Source organism: Eretmochelys imbricata, chromosome 6, assembly GCF_965152235.1.
Source record: "Eretmochelys imbricata isolate rEreImb1 chromosome 6, rEreImb1.hap1, whole genome shotgun sequence".
Lineage (NCBI taxonomy): Eukaryota > Metazoa > Chordata > Testudines > Cheloniidae > Eretmochelys > Eretmochelys imbricata.
The window spans coordinates 100,404,138-100,421,359 of record NC_135577.1 but is presented as its reverse complement, the minus strand read 5'-3'; the positions used below and the strand labels follow the sequence as shown (position 1 = coordinate 100,421,359).

The 17,222-nt window shown below is 38.3% G+C and overlaps 1 protein-coding gene across 6 annotated transcripts in view; it reads left to right on the top strand.

Annotated features, from left to right (window-relative positions):
- Positions 1-17,222, top strand: part of FOXN3 (forkhead box N3) — a 299,791-nt gene that overhangs the window by 255,432 nt on the left and 27,137 nt on the right. For 4 of the 6 annotated variants that reach the window (XM_077819245.1, XM_077819246.1, XM_077819244.1 and 1 more), the window contains exon 5: positions 9,973-10,038. The exons of 1 other annotated variant lie outside the window; for it this stretch is intronic. In XM_077819245.1, the coding sequence (XP_077675371.1) occupies positions 9,973-10,038 (66 nt within the window). The remainder of the gene's footprint in view (positions 1-9,972; positions 10,039-17,222) is intronic. One more of the 6 variants, XM_077819247.1, reaches the window with a different exon arrangement.

Below are 17,222 nucleotides of genomic sequence, written 5' to 3'. Positions count from 1 at the left end.
GATATGAGAGTGTTAGCAGGAGCCTTCACTAAAACAGGGCCAATATGTACCCAAAATATGAATTGCTAAGATTGGAAATTGATTACGTGCATGTAACAGCTAGTCTACAACTGTAATTAAAAGCCTTCAAAGGACCTAGCCAAAATTCCTTGTTTTAATATAAAGAAAAATGTTGAGTATTAACCCTTTAAAAAGAAAATGCTCTACCACACATTGACTCGGTATCCGTTTGTATTTCTGGGTAAAAACACTTTTGTTGGAGAGCTACAAAAGAGGTCAAAAGATACCAGATGCTAGATTTTCCTTTTTTTCTTTAAATTCAAAGAATTTTACAGAGAGGATTATCCCAGAAAGAGTGAAAAGGTTAAGTATTAAAACCTGGTCCCAAACATAGTTCAGTCATACAATGTAACTGTTGCTAGGATTGTCTGCCCTCTTCCATTAATATGCTTCAGAGGAGTAGAAAAGCTGCTCATCCCAGCAGCATTCAACATTGCTCCCTGTGGAGAATGCTCAACAGTCTTCCCAAGAACTATGTATGGTCTTTAGCATCTGTATGTATAGACTGGGGCTGGCATGCCCCAGTACAAAATAAGGATTCTCAAGTGTTCTACTGGGAAATGTGCTTTAATCTCTTTGGGTTTCTGTTCTGAGAACTTTGTATTTGATCCTTTTGGTCTCTAAGCAGAGGATACACTTTCAAAGAATTCATGAGAGACACGGTATTGCCCTAACTAGGTTTTGTTTTTGTTTTTTTCTTTTGATTTGTGTTTTCAACAAATTGCCAAACCTGGTAGTTTGTGTAGTCTAAAATTGATCTGTTTATATTAATTAGCTGGGTTTTAATCTTCTAATTTAGGAACAAGTGAAGTGAATAGTGCTGGGTGTGAATTTCTTTACACCCGTCTTTCTTGGTATTGAAGAGTTTATTTCGGCTGATGTAACTAGATAAATAGCAAAAGGGGCCTGTTCTCTGAGGATGTGTCTACACTGCAAAGAAAAAATCACAGCACTGAGTCTCAGAGTCTGGGTCAACTGACTCAGGCTTGCGGGGCTAAAAATAGCAGTGTGGACACTCCTGCTCAGGCTGGGTCTGGTCTCAGATATCTGCCCCATTGCTGGGTTAAAGAGCCTAGGCTTTAGACTGAGCAGGAATGTCTACACTGCTATTCCTAGCCTTAAAACCCAAATCAATTGACCCAGGCTCTGAGACTCAGTCTGTGGGTTTTTCTTTGCAGTGTAGACTCTTCACTACAGATTTAGCCCAGGTTCTCGCCCAGGTGTGGTCCCTAAATCCCATATAGCCACATAAGAACACACTCTCATCTGGGAGTGAGGGTATTTCAAGCCCAGGCTAGCATACACAGCTGAGGGTATAGATTTGAGCCTGGCTTTGCTGACCACTTCCCTTGTTTGCGGTGAGGACATAAGCTAATGAGGCTTGGAAGCTGATAGTCCTCCAGAGCCTTCCCACAACTCCACCTGGGCTATATTTTCTTACCCCCACACCTTCTGGCATGGGTGGGGATACTCCACTAGGGCTAGGCAAGCTTGGGCAGAATCTACAGTGGAGACATACCCTCAGTATTCATCCCTGTGCTGAGGCCCCCTCAAGCTCTGATTTTAGATTAATAAAAAGGTAAGTGTTGTCCTCAATGGAGAGGTTTTTTCCCTTAGGAAAATAAAGTGTAAGTGGTGTAAAGGCCTTCTGTACACAGAGGTGGATTTCATTTTACCATAATCCTGGTTTGTTATGTTAACATGGTTATGACCAGCAGCAGAGAGAGAAAAGAACCTGGGCTGAAGTGAAGATCTGCTTTAAAAAAAAAGAGTTGATGTCCTTGATTATACCAGTTGGATTAAGGAGGGGCTTAACATTTAAAAAGAAGAAAAGTTCTAATTTGTGACACAGTTTTGTTAAAGCCACAAAATTCCAAATTCTGCTATGTAAGATCATGCAGAACCAAGAAGCCTACTGTGATTCTTGACTAAAATGTAGATGAGTGAATGACGGAAAAGCAAATCTTTGCCCATGAATTTTCCTTTTTTGTCATGTCCTTACTTACTTATGGCCACTGTTTTCTACATCCTGTACTTTGTGCCTAGTACTGTACAGATGGGATGGAGGGCAGACAAGATTGTACTGGTACTGCTTACAAAGGTGAATTTATTCTCTCTTCCTTAAACACTGAAAGAAAAAAAAAAAAGCAACACTCAGGAAACGGAAGAAATCTGAGATCAATCATAGATTTTATTATCCCCTCTCATTGTATATAAAATGTAGATCTGCCATCTTTTCAGACTTTCTCTAAAGCTTTTATCCTGCTTTGACAACAGTATGTATCTATACTTTTTACAGTTAACTAACATTACTCTTTACAGTTGAGATCAAAAGTTATGATATGCTTTCTGTTTCAAGCTGCTTTCATTAATCTGGACGTGTGCAAAGTCTACTGTTATATTAGAAAAAAGAGCACGGTAGAAGAAAGAGTACTAATCTTTTTAGATAGTAATACTTTTTGTGACTCTGTTTATCATTTAGTTCAGTAATAAAATTGTTATAAAGGGTTAATTATATATGTTAGTTCAATGACAATACAGTTTTATAATGCAGAGGCTGAGTAGGAGAAAGACTTCAGCTATCAATGTTCCATATTATTTAAATGGCCTTTAAAAAAAAAAAAAAACCTTGAAAAGTGGCAGTCGTTCATTTGGAACTGTCATACCAAAACAATTTAATGGTCCATCTAGTTGGTACCTTCATTCTGCAGTGTCTCATACTGGAGCCTTTGGAGGAAGGGGGAAAATCACTGTAGGAAAACCAGGGGAAGACCAGGCCAGCCATAAAAGGCTACAAAATACCATGGGATGAACACCTTCTTCCTGACCTGTTCTGGCAGTTTGCATTAAGAATTGATGACTTTCATTCTTATTCTACCTGTAGACTAACTGTATGTATTGCTATTGAGATTTACAATGTCTAATCCTTTTTAGAACCTGATTCTGCAATCCTTACTAGTTTTCAGTAGCACTCCCACAAGTAATTCCATTTAGTTCGAGAAAGTTCAACTCAATCTTATTAAATGTTTCCGAGTCAGGCTCAGTAATATCCTGCAGCAAGGAATTTCATAGGCCATTTCTAGTTGCCTGAATGTATTTCCTTCTCTCTGGCTTGTGCTTATTACATTTTAATTTCATCAGCTGTCCTTCTCTCTGTCACTGGACAAGGTAAATAAAAGTACTTGATTTGCCTTCATTCATTGTTAATTATTTCGTATCTCTCTGACCTACCTTGACTTTTGCTTTTCATTTTCCAAGCTTAACAGTCTTCATATGAGAAGAGGAAAGGCACATCCCTTAACAGACTAATTAGGCAAAGAGAAACTATGAGCTGACCTGTTGACTTAATGAGCCTAAGGACAAAACGTGGAAAGAGCGTAGTTGTTTTTGCAGTGTACCATTGCTGAAAATGGATAAAGTCAAGAAGAAAGATTAAAGATGAGCAAATACATGGGAGTGGTGGGAGTTGGGGTGGGGAAAGCCTGATACTGTGGATAATGAAGGCGTTAGAGTTGCAAGTTTTAAATGCAGCTCAGGAGAATATGCTTACATAATAGGATCCTGCATGGAAGAATGTAATGGAGAAGGCTCATGGAAAAGTAGGGGTGAATGAAACACAAAGATTAGCTGAATGTTACTGTAAAGCCTTTAAAAATCCTTTAAAAGAAAAACTAAAGAAATCTTGTATATTCTTGTCTGATGCGATACTACAGTGATGATCATGGTAAACAGATGATGCAGTACGTGTACTGACTTCACCTTTTACGAGTTGGCAGTGAAATTGAATAGTACCTCTGCCTTTATGCATTTTATTGAATTGACCAAAGTAAAACTAAGACCCAAATTCTCAAACTTAGGCCCTGATCTTGCAAAAACATGAGTGAATAGTCCCATTGACTTCAGTGAAGCTACCCAAATGCATAAATTTACTCATGTGCATAAGAGTTTGCAAGATTGAGGCTGAGGTGCCTAAAGGACTGCACCTAAATCTGTGTTTAGACATCTCATTATAAACTACTTGAGTTTTTATGTGCCTAACTATGGATTTAAGTGCTTCTTCCTTGGAATTTGAGCTTGAAATTTCAGGACATAATTGCTTAAAATATTAATTTGCTATTTTCTTTATTTTGGAATAAATTCAGTGTGCAGTTGGAATGATTAAATGGAAAATGATATACTGTATAGTAATTGAAATAAATCTACTATAATTTTGTTAGGAATTATATTTTGAAGTAATATAGACCCTTTTTAATTTTGTTACTGTAGTTTTTATAGTATGTTTTAATGATGAGGGAAGAACTAGCATTTTGGCAGGCCTGGACTGTTTTCATTCAGTGGCCAAAGAATTTGAAATAAAAAAACTCTATTACAAATAATAAACCAATAATTTTAAGGTAAAGTGTTTTTTTCCTTCTGTGTGAAACTGTAAACCAAAGATCAGAACAACATAATAGATGGACAGCTGGCACATTGGGGTTTCTCAGGTGCCACCTTTTGTTTTTAATTATTTTTTGTCACTTCTTGAATAAACAGTCTACCACTGAGGGTTACCCTCTGGCTTTCTGGCTTTTTGTGACCAATTCTGTGCCAAGATATTTCATGCTCATTACTTGACCATTCTGTATTACTGTGCAGAACACGTTCCGATCTGTACGTACTTTTTTTTAAGTGAACCTTAGCCACAAACATAGCTGAAAAAATAACCAACGCCCTGATTCAACAAAGCACTTAAGCACATAGTTAATTTTAGTGGAACCACTTAGTGTTTAGAGTTAAGCACATAATTCAGCACTTTGCAGAATTAGGGCCTGAGTCTGAAGTACAGCAGTTCTGTTATGGGTTTAAAACTCTTCATTTTGTATGTGCGTGTATGTGTTTTGCCTTTGACTTGTCAAAGGAATCTTCACTCTTGAATGCAGTGCTGGATAAAGTTTAGTAACAGAATTACAACTACAGTATATCCAAATTATGTACCACCTCTGCCCCATTTAGACTATGTCCCTTCAGACTATTATGTGCTCTACTGTAACTGCTTACGGTCTGTCGCTGCTTTCAGCTACGTTCTTGATAGCATTTGCAGGGCTTTCAAAGAATGAGGAGCCAACCCTTAGATTTAGGATTGTAGTGTGGATACTACATAGTACACTGCATACTGTAGTGCATACACACCAAATACATATTCGGAGAACAAACTACAGCTGATCTATTTGCCAATAGCTTTTGCTGTTGCCTTTTTGAGGACTTTGGTTCTGAGGTCATTTTGATTTCTTCCTCATGCTCTTTATAGTACCCACCAGCTTGTCCTTCCTCTGCTCCCTGTCCTTTTCCATTTGGAAGGATTTCTTCTACTTCCACCTTGTGAATCTCCCTCGCTGTCTGTAGTTGCCTATTCTGGTTTCTCCTTTTCTAGCACTAAAGAGTGATCAAAATATGCCCGTTTAAACTTTGATTTTTATAGCCAAGGTAAAGCTATAAAATAAAAGCTGAATAAAGGCATTTTTCTGACTACCATTCTGTTCTCCCCCTTTCTAAAAACCTCCATGTTGTGAACCATGAATGCTTGACAGGTACATCGCTAAGAGTCGCTTTGGCATTACAGCATGAACTTGCCCTTCAACTTTCAGTTTGCATTATGGTGCTGTCTGTACTCCAACTTTCTAGCCAGGTAGTGCCATGTTTGGCACCTATCAGTGTGTTGCCCTTTTCTGTGCCTGTGGCCTAGGCTGCCATGTGGTTTTCTTCTTGTAACAAGTCTTCGATGCTTTTTTTTTCTTTAATAGTACAGATGAGGCCTCTGCCCCGTTTATCCAGTCCCTAACTTTGGCCCACTTCTCTGCTCAGCATAATATCCCAATGTGCATTGTCCCTTATGTTGCTGATGCCACCCTGTGTGCATGTCTTCAGGGACTGTCTCTTGCTGAGGCGTGGGATAGCTTCCCAGATTTTTCAAAAGTGCAGGACACAAACATGGCTAGACAGCATAGCAGGTGTGGACATATCTGAATCTTGCTTATGTTGTGGAAAATAGCTGCTGTGGACACACCATGTTTGTTATAACCAGTTCTGATTAGTGTCCAAGTGATTACAAAACCACAGTTGTTCCTGTAGAACTGTCAAATCGTAAGACATAAAACTTTCAAGATATGCTGGCCACATCAATGTAGACCCACAATGTAGGGGTTGTTTATAAATGTTTCCATGGTGTATTTTTGTGTTTAATTTCTCTGGAAAAGATTATCATTTCCCCACAGTCTTTTCTACCCAAACACTGGAACATCATCTAAATTAAGAAAACCAGAAACTAAAATCATACAGGAACAGCCTATAAACAAAGGCTAAAACTGGATACGTGAATAGTAACAAAGTATATTGGACTACTAACATTCTTTCAATGTTGTTTTCTAAGCTACTGTTTAACACAGGTAAGATCGTTCTATTTTAAATATGAATCTCCTCTGGACATTCTCCCTTTTTAGTCAAGCTAAAGAAAACAATATTTGATTTGCAGTAAATGAACTTGATCCTGTAAAATGTGGTGCATTAAACACACTATTCCACCCAAGGGGATGTGAAAAAGTTTCAACCACCATTTCCAAACAGTTCAGCGTCAATCAATGCTGATTTTTGGGAAGAACTCTGCCTTTGACCTGTTTCCAGAGTTAATAACGAATGTGAGCTTGTGAACTCTCTTATGAGAAGTGTACTAGGAGTAATCCTTGGCATTAGAACATGTTGATGTGATCGGAAGTTCAGCACTTGCCTTCTGTACATTGGCATCTGTGCAAGTCAGAACAGAGGGACAACCAAACTGGTGCAAAAACTTCTTGTAACCGATTCTGCATTTGTTGAGTTTACTGTTACAGCAATCGTGTATTAAATATTGTCATGTAAGAAGTTGTTATAGCTATTTACAATACAATATTATATACTCAAGCTGGAATCAAATTCTTTTTCTCTGTAGGTGGAGTTAATTTATTTTTTGCTTAGACATTAAAATCTTTTACGCTGCATGATTTGTATTATGAATAGCTTGTAGAACTTTCTACTACAACACATTACTCCCCTGGAAATAGAACAACACACACAAAAGTATGAAAAATGTATTTTTTAACAGTAAAAAGTATTTTCCAACATAATACCCAATATAGAGTACCATTAAGCTATTAGCAGTAAATTGAATTTTTTGGTATGTAATTTAGTATAAATACTGACAAGGTGTGTGTGTGTGTGTGTGTGTGTGTGTGTGTGTGTGTGTGTGTGTGTGTGTTTTAATGAGCTCATTAGTCATTCAGTTTAGCAATGCAGAGGCAGCAATCGGCAAGGGCGTGGGTTTTTATGTCTGCTTCAATTGCACACTTCATTTATTTGGACATCGCATAGGCGGCTTTCTCTGTCACACAGCATCACTGCACGATTAGCAAGTTTCGCCCCAGGGCAGCTGGGACGCTTTGCTGGGGCAGATGTTCTTTTCAGCTTATTCAGTGGCCACTCTTGGGTTGTTTACTGTTGTCATGGCTACCTCCATTTCCATAGCAGCCGTGCTGCTGCGTCTGAAGCAAGTGAATATAGTTATAAAAGGATCATATTTTATTCTGTTTCCATAACTTGCCATCTGTCAACGGATGGCTTATGATGGATTCAGAAACCAATTTACGAATAACAGCAGCCAAGTAACAATTTTTGCTTATATTAAAAGTAACAATAGGTATGAATGCAAATCACTTAGGTACCTTCAATGAAACACTGGTTTTGTTTTCCCTGATTTTAGAGGTTTTTGCTTCTAATGCTTTCTCACAATAATAATTTAAATTCTTATTGACATATGAAAATGACCGAATGTCATCTTTGTGTCTGATTCCATGCAACTGTTCTTGACACTCTCCACTGTGCTAGTAACTCATCCCAATACAGTGACTACAACTCATGAAATGACTACTTCTTGCACAGTGCATTAGTAATGAAACCTAAATACTAGGGCTGTTAAACAATTAAAAAAAGATTAATTAATTAATCTTAATTAATCGTGCGATTAAAAAAATTAATCGTGCGATTTATCGCACTCTTAAAATAATAGAATACCATTTATTTAAATATTTTTGGATGTTTTCTACATTTTCAAATATATTGATTTCAATTACAACACAGAATACAAAGTGTACAGTGCTCACTTTATGTTTTTATTACAAATATCTGCATTGTAAAAAAACAAAAGAAATCGTATTTTTCAATCCACGTAATACAAGTACTATTGTGCAATCTCTTTATAATGAAAGTTGAACTTACAAATACAAAATTATGTACAGAACATAACTGCATTCAAAAATAAAACAATGTAAAACTTCAGAGCCTGCAAGTCCATTCAGTCTGTCGTCTTGTTCAGGCAATCACTCAGACAGACAAGTTTGTTTATATTTGCAGGAGATAATGCTGCCCACTTCTTGTTTACAGTGTCACCTGAAAATGAGAACAGGCATTCTCATAGCATTGTTGAAGCCGGCGGAGCAAGATATTTGCGTGTCAGATGCGCTAAAGATTCATATGTCCCTACATGCTTCAACCACATTTCCAGCGGACATGCGTCCATGCTGATGACATGTTCTGCTTGATAACCATCCAAAGCAGTGCAGGCCAACGCATGTTCATTTTCATCATCTGAGTCAGATTCCACCAGCAAAAGGTTGATTTTCTTTTTTGGTGGTTTGGGTTCTGTAGTTTCCTCATCTGAGTGTTGCTCTTTTAAGACTTTTGAAGCATGCTCCACACCTTGTCCCGCTCAGATTTTGGAAGGCACTTCAGATTCTTAAACCTTGGGTCGAGTGCTGTAGCTATCTACAAATCTCACATTGGTACCTTCTTTGCATTTTGTCAAATCTGCAGTGAAAGTGTTCTTAAAATGAACAACATGTGCTGGGTCATCATCCGAGACTGCTATAATATGAAATATATTGCAGAATCCAGGTAAAACAGAGCAGGGGACATACAGTTCTCCCCCAAGGAGTTCAGTCACTAATTTAATTAATGCATTATTCTTTTAACGAGCATCATCAACATGAAAGCATGTCCTCTGTAATGGTGGCCAAAGCATGAAGGGGCATACAAATGTTTAGTATATCTGGTATGTAAATACCTTGCAATGCTGGCTACAAAAGTGCCATGCAAATGCCTGTTCTCGCTTTCTGTTGACATTGTAAATAAGAAGAGGTCAGCATTATCTCCCATAAATGTCGTAGTGATTGGCTGAACAAGAAGTAGGACTGAGTGGACTTGTATGCTCTGAAGTTTTACATTGTTTTGTTTTTGAGTGCAATTATGTAACCAAAAAAGTCTACATTTGTAAATTGCACTCTCACGACACAGAGATTGCACTACCGTACTTGTATGAGGTGAAATGAAAAATACTATTTATTTCGTTTATCTTTCACTGTGCAAATATTTGTAATCAACTTCTATTTCAATTACAACACAGAATACAATATATATAAAAATGTAGAAAAACATCCAAAATAGTTAATAAATTTCAATTGGTATTCTATTGTTTAACTCTGATTAATTGTGATTAATTTTTTTAATCACGATTAATGTTTTTGAGTTAATCGCGTGAGTTAGCTGCGATTCATTGACAGCCCTACTAAATACTCCTCACCAGAATTAAATAGCAAGCTTGAGAGGAATAACAGAACACACCGTGCACACAAACATATACCGTACAGTGACAAATATATTTCAGTGTAGTTGACTTAACAGTAGTTTTGGGATCATGTGCAAGTTTGATCACATGTTGGAATTTTCCAAAATAACGTCTTGGATACTTTAATCTTTATTCCTTTTCAATGCAGAGATTCAGTCTAACAGGGGGGTAAAAACAAGATTAGCCCAGTTGTAAATAATGTATTTATTGGTTGATTTTTCCAGATCCTGACATTGATGCTGCCACTGCCATGATGCTTTTGAATACTCCCCCTGAGATACAAGCAGGTTGTGAGTAGATATTTCTATAGCATATAGCACCATAGACATGTAAAGTTAACATTCTCTTTTTATAAGTATACAGCATACCAGACAAAAAAGGAGGATCTAATGGAGAAATATAATTCCCTTGTAGACACTACTTTACACTAAATATTATTTTATTTTTTGTGAAATATAATATCCACTATTACATGAATAACAATTTTATATCTCTGTGTTAGAGATAAGATTATTGTTATTCATTAAATACATATAATTTAGTGATGTGGGACAAGTGAGATGAGACCTGGAGTAACCACCAGAAGTTGAGAAAGAGACGAAGGATACATACTTTTTATTTTCATTTTGGTTTGATTTGACTCCATCATGTGTGTGATTGAGGCCACCTGGATGTTTTCTAGTCAGTTGGACACTATTTCACATCCTTTCTTGCATGCATACTTTGCATTTTGCCTGTGTGATATGCAGTGCCAGGGCCCTACGCAGGATCCAGGAAATCTGGCAAATTTTGGCTTCCTGCCCATAGGTCCCTGTCATTCTCCAGCTGGACCCACAGATATTGTGATAATTTTTTATTGTTTGAGGCTAGGAACCCATTGTGTTAGGTGCCTTACAAACATGGGACAAAAAGATGGTCCCTGCTCCCAAAGACCTTACAATCTAAGTATAAGACTAAAGACGACTGATAGAGATGGGGGAGTACAAGGAAACAATGGGACAGTATTGGTCAGCATGACGGGCAGTAATACCAAGCAATTCACAGCTTTAAATATAAAGACAGAATTTACCTACAGCCGTTATGAAGCCTGGCTAGCTTCCCTGACATTGGTTTAGCTCACATGACCAAATAAGAACTGTAAGGGAAGCCTTGGTCAGCACTTCTTTGCTCTGTCTGGGGAAGAGAACCAGTCAGAATCCAAAGCATTCCCTGCACAGCCAAGGAGAGCTTTGGGGGGCGCCATTGTCAGCCTTCTTCGAAATCCCATGGGAGAAGGATCTGCTGAGAATCTCCTCCAAGAAACTCCTCTCCCCAGAGAAAAACAGATTTGACCTCACTCCCATTCTGGTTCATCCCATGGGATGAGGCTGAGAATGTCATTGGAAGGGGGAGGGAAGTGTACATGGTGAAAGGGAGAGATTTTATCAAGGGATGTGGCATTTGGGATTAGTGGAAAGAATGGGCTGAGAGAAGCAGCAGAGGAGAGGACACTGAGGGGATCAGTTAGAAAAGAGAATTGGTGGGATGATGAGGAGAGAGAGCAAGAGCAGGAGGAAGAGATGAAGAACGTGGGAAGAAGAAGTAGAGAAGATAACACAAGGAAAGAGAAGGAGGAGATGGACATAAAGAAAAGCGCAAACTGAACATGATGTACTAAATTAGAGAATAACGGGAAAGTGAGAGTGGAGTAAGGGATAGGCCAATGGCAAGGGAATGGGGACATAGTAAGTTACTCTTCAAAATGTTTGAGTGGAAGTAGGTTTGGGGCCCAGGGGTCTCTGGCACATCCACTATAAATAGCAATAAATCATTTGGCTAGGGATAACTTAGTTTATAAAGATACTTCTGAAAAGCCAGTTTCTTACCTTGTTGGAATGTACCAGATCCTCCTCCCACCAATCCACCCCACCTATCCTGCAAGTTACTCAGTTCAAACACGGACACATATATAGAGAGAAGAATATAAGAGAAAAGAGTGAAAACATCACAGCTCTGTCCACCCTGCCAACTTCAAAGATATCAGCAAATAATGATGGCTCTCAGGCTGGAATGTAATCTCTAGCTAAAAACTAGTGACTTAGGTGGAATAGGCTAAGTGGGATGGGCAACAAAAAGTGTTAACCCATCATTGATCCTTTAGATAAAATATTATTGCTATGTTATCTCTCTGTAAATGTAAAATTAGGAAGGTGGGATAACCTGTTCTGTGAATTTCAGGGGGCCCTGCCTGTTTACCATATTAGGAAAATCTTAGGCAACTTACCTCAGATAATATCTAGTGCACATTGAGAAACTACTGCATGAAAAAACTTCTGACTTATTTTCAAATAGAAGGTAATGAGAGAGAAAAATTTCACAGCAATCCCGATTGTCCTACAGAAGCCCACATTTCAGACTCTACTTCTGTTGCCAACTGTAAGAGATTGTAAATCAAGCCATAAATCATCAGTGAAGAAAACATGCTGATGTTATCAGAACCCTTGAAGATTTAGGACTCAATCTGCAGTGTTAGGTTACAGTATCATGGGTGTATTCAAATCGCAGCTGAAAAATGCCCTGGGTTGAACAATGTGCCTTTCGGTATTTGGTAGAAAGTGGAAGGGGCATTATGTGCAGTTTGACCACAACTGATGATAACTGACTGTTGAAAATGTTTTCAGTAGCTGAGCATGTTTGACTGCAGGTGTGGCAGCTGCTTTCACAACAAAGATGAGCGGCTGAAGACAGTCAGGAGCCAAGAGTAATTTCGCAATCTAAAAATGTGATAAGTCAGTGAATTTAAATCTTCAGTTCAACCAAGCCCTGCCTGCACTACAAAAATAACAACGTCTAAACATGATTGTGAATCATAGTTGTGGGCAAACCAGATACCGTACTTTAATTCATACCTGCATGGACAGAAAAAAACAACATATTCTAACCATGTTTCAGGTATCTACCAAGCTTAAATCCTGCTTTTCCAGGACATAGTTTTATTCTGGAGTGTATGAACAGAAGAAAAAAAATGTTTGCCCACAGCCACGTTTCACAATCGTGTTTTAAGCTTTATTTTTGTAGAGTAGCCTCGGCTTTGCTGTCAGAAATTAGTAGTCTGAGTTCATGTTCATCTCTGGTGGAAAGTACCTCCTCACCTACACCAAGAAAGCCAAAGACAGAGCAAATCGTTCCTGCATTGTTACAGAATTTTTATATTTAAAAATTACCATTTAAAAATCGATACGCATATGCCAAGTGCTGCTGAAAGCCACAGATGCATTTTAATATTGACTTTTGCTCTTATGTTAAATGGCACCTAATCCTATGCTGCCTCTATTCACCATTTACACCCAGCCTCACTGTATTTTCACTGTCACTTAAAAACTAATATATAAACCTCTTCATAATTTAGATTATTTTTTGTGGGGGAGGTTACCTTATAGAATCTCATAAAATTGACAATTGACGCCAAAAGCTTGAAAATCATACAGTTATAGTCAATTATTGACACCCTGTCAAATGCATTCTTGAACCATTTAAAATTTTCCAATAAAGTACCATGGTAAATCACTTCAGATTTTTAATTCAAACAAACAAACAAACACAAAAAACGGGGGAGCCAGCAGGTACAAACTCTATTGAAACATACATCCAGGCTCGCACTCAGAGCAAAGCATGAAAGCTGCTACAATAATGTTCAGAAAGACAGTGGAAAAATACGGTTTTAAGCTATTATGTATTCTAGTTGGCATACATAATATACAGAATTAAGTATTGTATTTTACAGAATTTTGTAAAGATTACGCAAAACACTTCCTTAAGAAGTAATAGTAGTTATCACAAGTCACAAATACATTGGAACTTAATATTTTAATACAAATTCATGTATTTATTTCCATCATGACCAATATTTAGGTTTATGTTTGTAACTTGAGGATACATGTTGTCTTGCTAGGTCACCTGTGGCAAGTCACTTTGTCTCTGTGCCCTAGTGTTGCCTGTTAGCCTCTCTGCACCTTAGCTTCCCCAGCATGGGTAAGTGAACATCTTAGGGAAGACAAGGAATGAGTGGTAGATCTGGGGTCAGAATAGATAGATTCTGATCTAATATACTTCATGGAATGTTGTACAAACATTAACTATTTAAGATTTTGAACGCTTTGAAGTCATAAGGAGCTATGTGAATGATAAATATCTTTATTAGAAACCACTTACAAGCCTTTCGTGATTGATCATTCTGGCCTTGTACAGTTTCCATTCACTAGGCTATGTAGCTTCCCCAAGTAGCAGAGTAAAGGCTTCTGAGTTAGGAACTTCTGTTGTAATCTTTGGCAAACTGTAATTTGTTGTTCTGCCATTCTGTGTGACCTTGGGCATATCACTTAACCTTGCTTTGCTGTACCATAGTTTTTCTACTTCTTTGCAATGTGTTTGGAGAGCCTCTGACAAAAATTACTATATATGTATAACGTATTAATACTTTACAGTTAATAATAATAATAATGGGTGAAATCATTCCTTGAAGCAGTTGCTTTAGAGGACAGAAGAACTAGAGGGAGTAGCGCACACATCAATTTATTGCTGCAACTAGTGAAACTAATAGTTCAAGCACCATAGTTCAAGCATCATAGTAGGGATCCTGGTCTTAATTCCAAAAGGTCCTGGTTCAGCAAGGTAGTTAAGCAAGTATGTAATTTTAAGCATATAAGTGGTTCCATTGATCACTGTGGGATTACTTGCATAGCTGCAGTTACACATGCACTTAAGCACCTTGCTGAACTATAGCTTAACAGCACAAATGCAAACAATGATTTGCTAGAGAGAATGCAAGTGTTAACCAGGGAACTGAAGGCTGGACCTTTCTACATGAGGGTCCCCTCAACTCTGAAAATGCCTCCTCACTTTCCAACATCTTTGTTTCAAAATAGCTTGAATCTGCTGACCTTCAGGGCACTCTACAAAGCCTGTTGTTTTGGGTGGGATTTGCAGAGTACTGAGAAGCATGGTGAGGAAGGAGTTCTTTGGGTCCTTAGGAAAGGATTTTTGGTGTTTTCTTTGTATAAAACTATGGGGTGGGGGACTGTCAGTTGCCCTTTTTCTGCTTTGGAAAATGTTTTTAGTTTTCTCTCAGGACACGTAGGCACAGATTTGTAAAGGTATTTAGGCATTGCAACCGGCGGTGTTGCAACACTTTACTAACTTAGGAGCCTAAATTTCATTTTCAAAAAGGATTTAGGCACTTAGGGACCACGATCCCATTAACTGTCTTTTTGCTTATATTAAATTAAAATAAAATGCTTAATGAGGTCTGACTTTTTTCCTCATTGACCTAAAATTTGCTTCCCAGTGTAATTTACTGTTCGATCCAGGCCAAGTGATTGTGGAAATGGAAGACCTGTTTTCAAGAATGGCTCGATGCAGGTATAAACGTAAAATAAAAATCACTAGAAGAAATTCTGCACTTGGACTGATGGGTAAATGGAAAGAGCTGCTATCTTGATACATCTTTAGTCTATGAAACCTGATAACCACAATGCCCTATCGTTACCTCTTGTAAACAAACAATAAATAGTAAAGCTGGCTGGGAATTTATTCTGACAGAATGTTTTTCAATCGGAAAATACTGATTCACTGAAACAGCACATGTTGCAGAAATGTGCTACTTTTAAAACTCAATTTGAAATTAAGATGGAATAAAAAGCATTTTGGTAAGGAACATTTCCATTTTCTGTTTCAAAGTTACTTTTGTTTCGGTTTTTAAAATTTGTATATTGTAAAATATAAAATGAAAAAAGTAGGAACTGGAGTAGAACATTTCAGTTTTGTCAAAACAAAACATTTCAATGTACCTGAAATGCATTCCCCCCTTTGCCTATTTACTAAAGAATGATGCTTAGAGATCTGCGGTTTCCCACCTCCTACCCCACCCCTTACATGGCAGAAGGTTGCAGAGGTTGCATAGTTTTATAAAGTTTTCTCATAAATGTGAGAGTACGTGTCTGGGATTAAGTGGCAACAGAGGCTATGTCTACGCTACACCATAGTTCGGCCTACGGGAGCCTGGATAGCCAAGCGCAGCAAAGTTCTGTTCTATAACTTCCCCATGTGGATGCTGCTGGTGTGGACTAAAAGGTTCCTAGTTTCCATTAATATAGTCCTCTTCAAAAAGGATTGCATTAAGTGAACCAGGAACTTTTTAGTCTTTGCCCACAGTGTGCACATGGGTCAGTTACAGTGCAGCACTTTGGTGTGCCCTGCTGTTCATGCTCCAGTAGTTGGAACTTTGGGGCAGTTTAGACAAGCCCAGAGATTCGCTTAAGCTGCCAGATGGGAGCAGGGAGAGGAGTTAAAATTATGCAGCCTAATGGGGAAGTTTGGGCTTGGCGTGGTCTTAGGGTAGTAAGATTATGGGTATGTCTACGCAACAATCAGGAGGTGTGATGGCCGCATGTGTAGGCATACCTGAGCTAGCTCTGATGGAGCTAGCTTGCTAAGAGTAGCAATGTAACCACAGTGGCATGGGTGGCAAAAAGGGCTAGTTGCCAGAGTATAGTCCCACTAGAACCCTAGGTATGAACTCGGGCAGCTAGTCCATACCACCAGGGATACTATTTTTAAAAAGCTAGCTTGATCAAAGCTAGCTCAGTTATGTCTACATGTGCTGCCCCTGTTGCAATGTAAACCTAACCTATGTGATTAAGAGGTTGCAAGCTTATCCCTGAGGAGCAAAATGGAAGAAATTAGGAAGATGGGGCCAAATTCATCACTAATGTAAGATGAGGCAAGTCAGTAGTGTGGCATATTAAGCAAATAACGTTTGCTTGTGGCAACCGCTGATGTCTTATGCCTTGCACATCACAGACATTTCCCTACTTTCCATGTCTGTAGCCTGAGCTAAGGTGCTGTGGCAGACACTGAAATGGAAAAGAAATTAGCAGATGAAGGCAAAAATTGACATCCATTAGGAGAAGGCCTATATCTCTGTTTTATATCCATCTCTTTTGTGGTACAAGAGATGGGTCAGGAAGGACAGCCTCTGCCTGAAAGCCTGTGTCCCATGATACCAAAGGAGACATGAAGACAAATCTGCTCTTGCAGAATACCTGTATCGTTTAATGTTCACTTTAAAAACAGACTTTCTCTATCAGGCAGATAAGCTTAGTTTGGTAAGTTTATTAGTGCTCTAAAAACTGTGCATTCAGTCTAGTGAAGAGAGCTATTTACCTTGAGCTAGAAGAGTTAATAAAACACGCACCCATCTCCCAAATGGAATGTGGAAAATGTTTGCCTTTAATACTTTCTCCTTTTTAAGGTCCCTGATTTTAAATACCATCTCAGGGCTGAGCATGGTTTATTGTAACTTCCATGCCATAATGTTTGAAACATGAATTTCAATTCCTTAGTTTATTTAGCTGGATGCTGCTGTGGTCGCTGTATGGTGGGTGATTCTATGCACTGCATATTCCTTGTCCTTTTTTCACCCCTCTCTTTATTACTC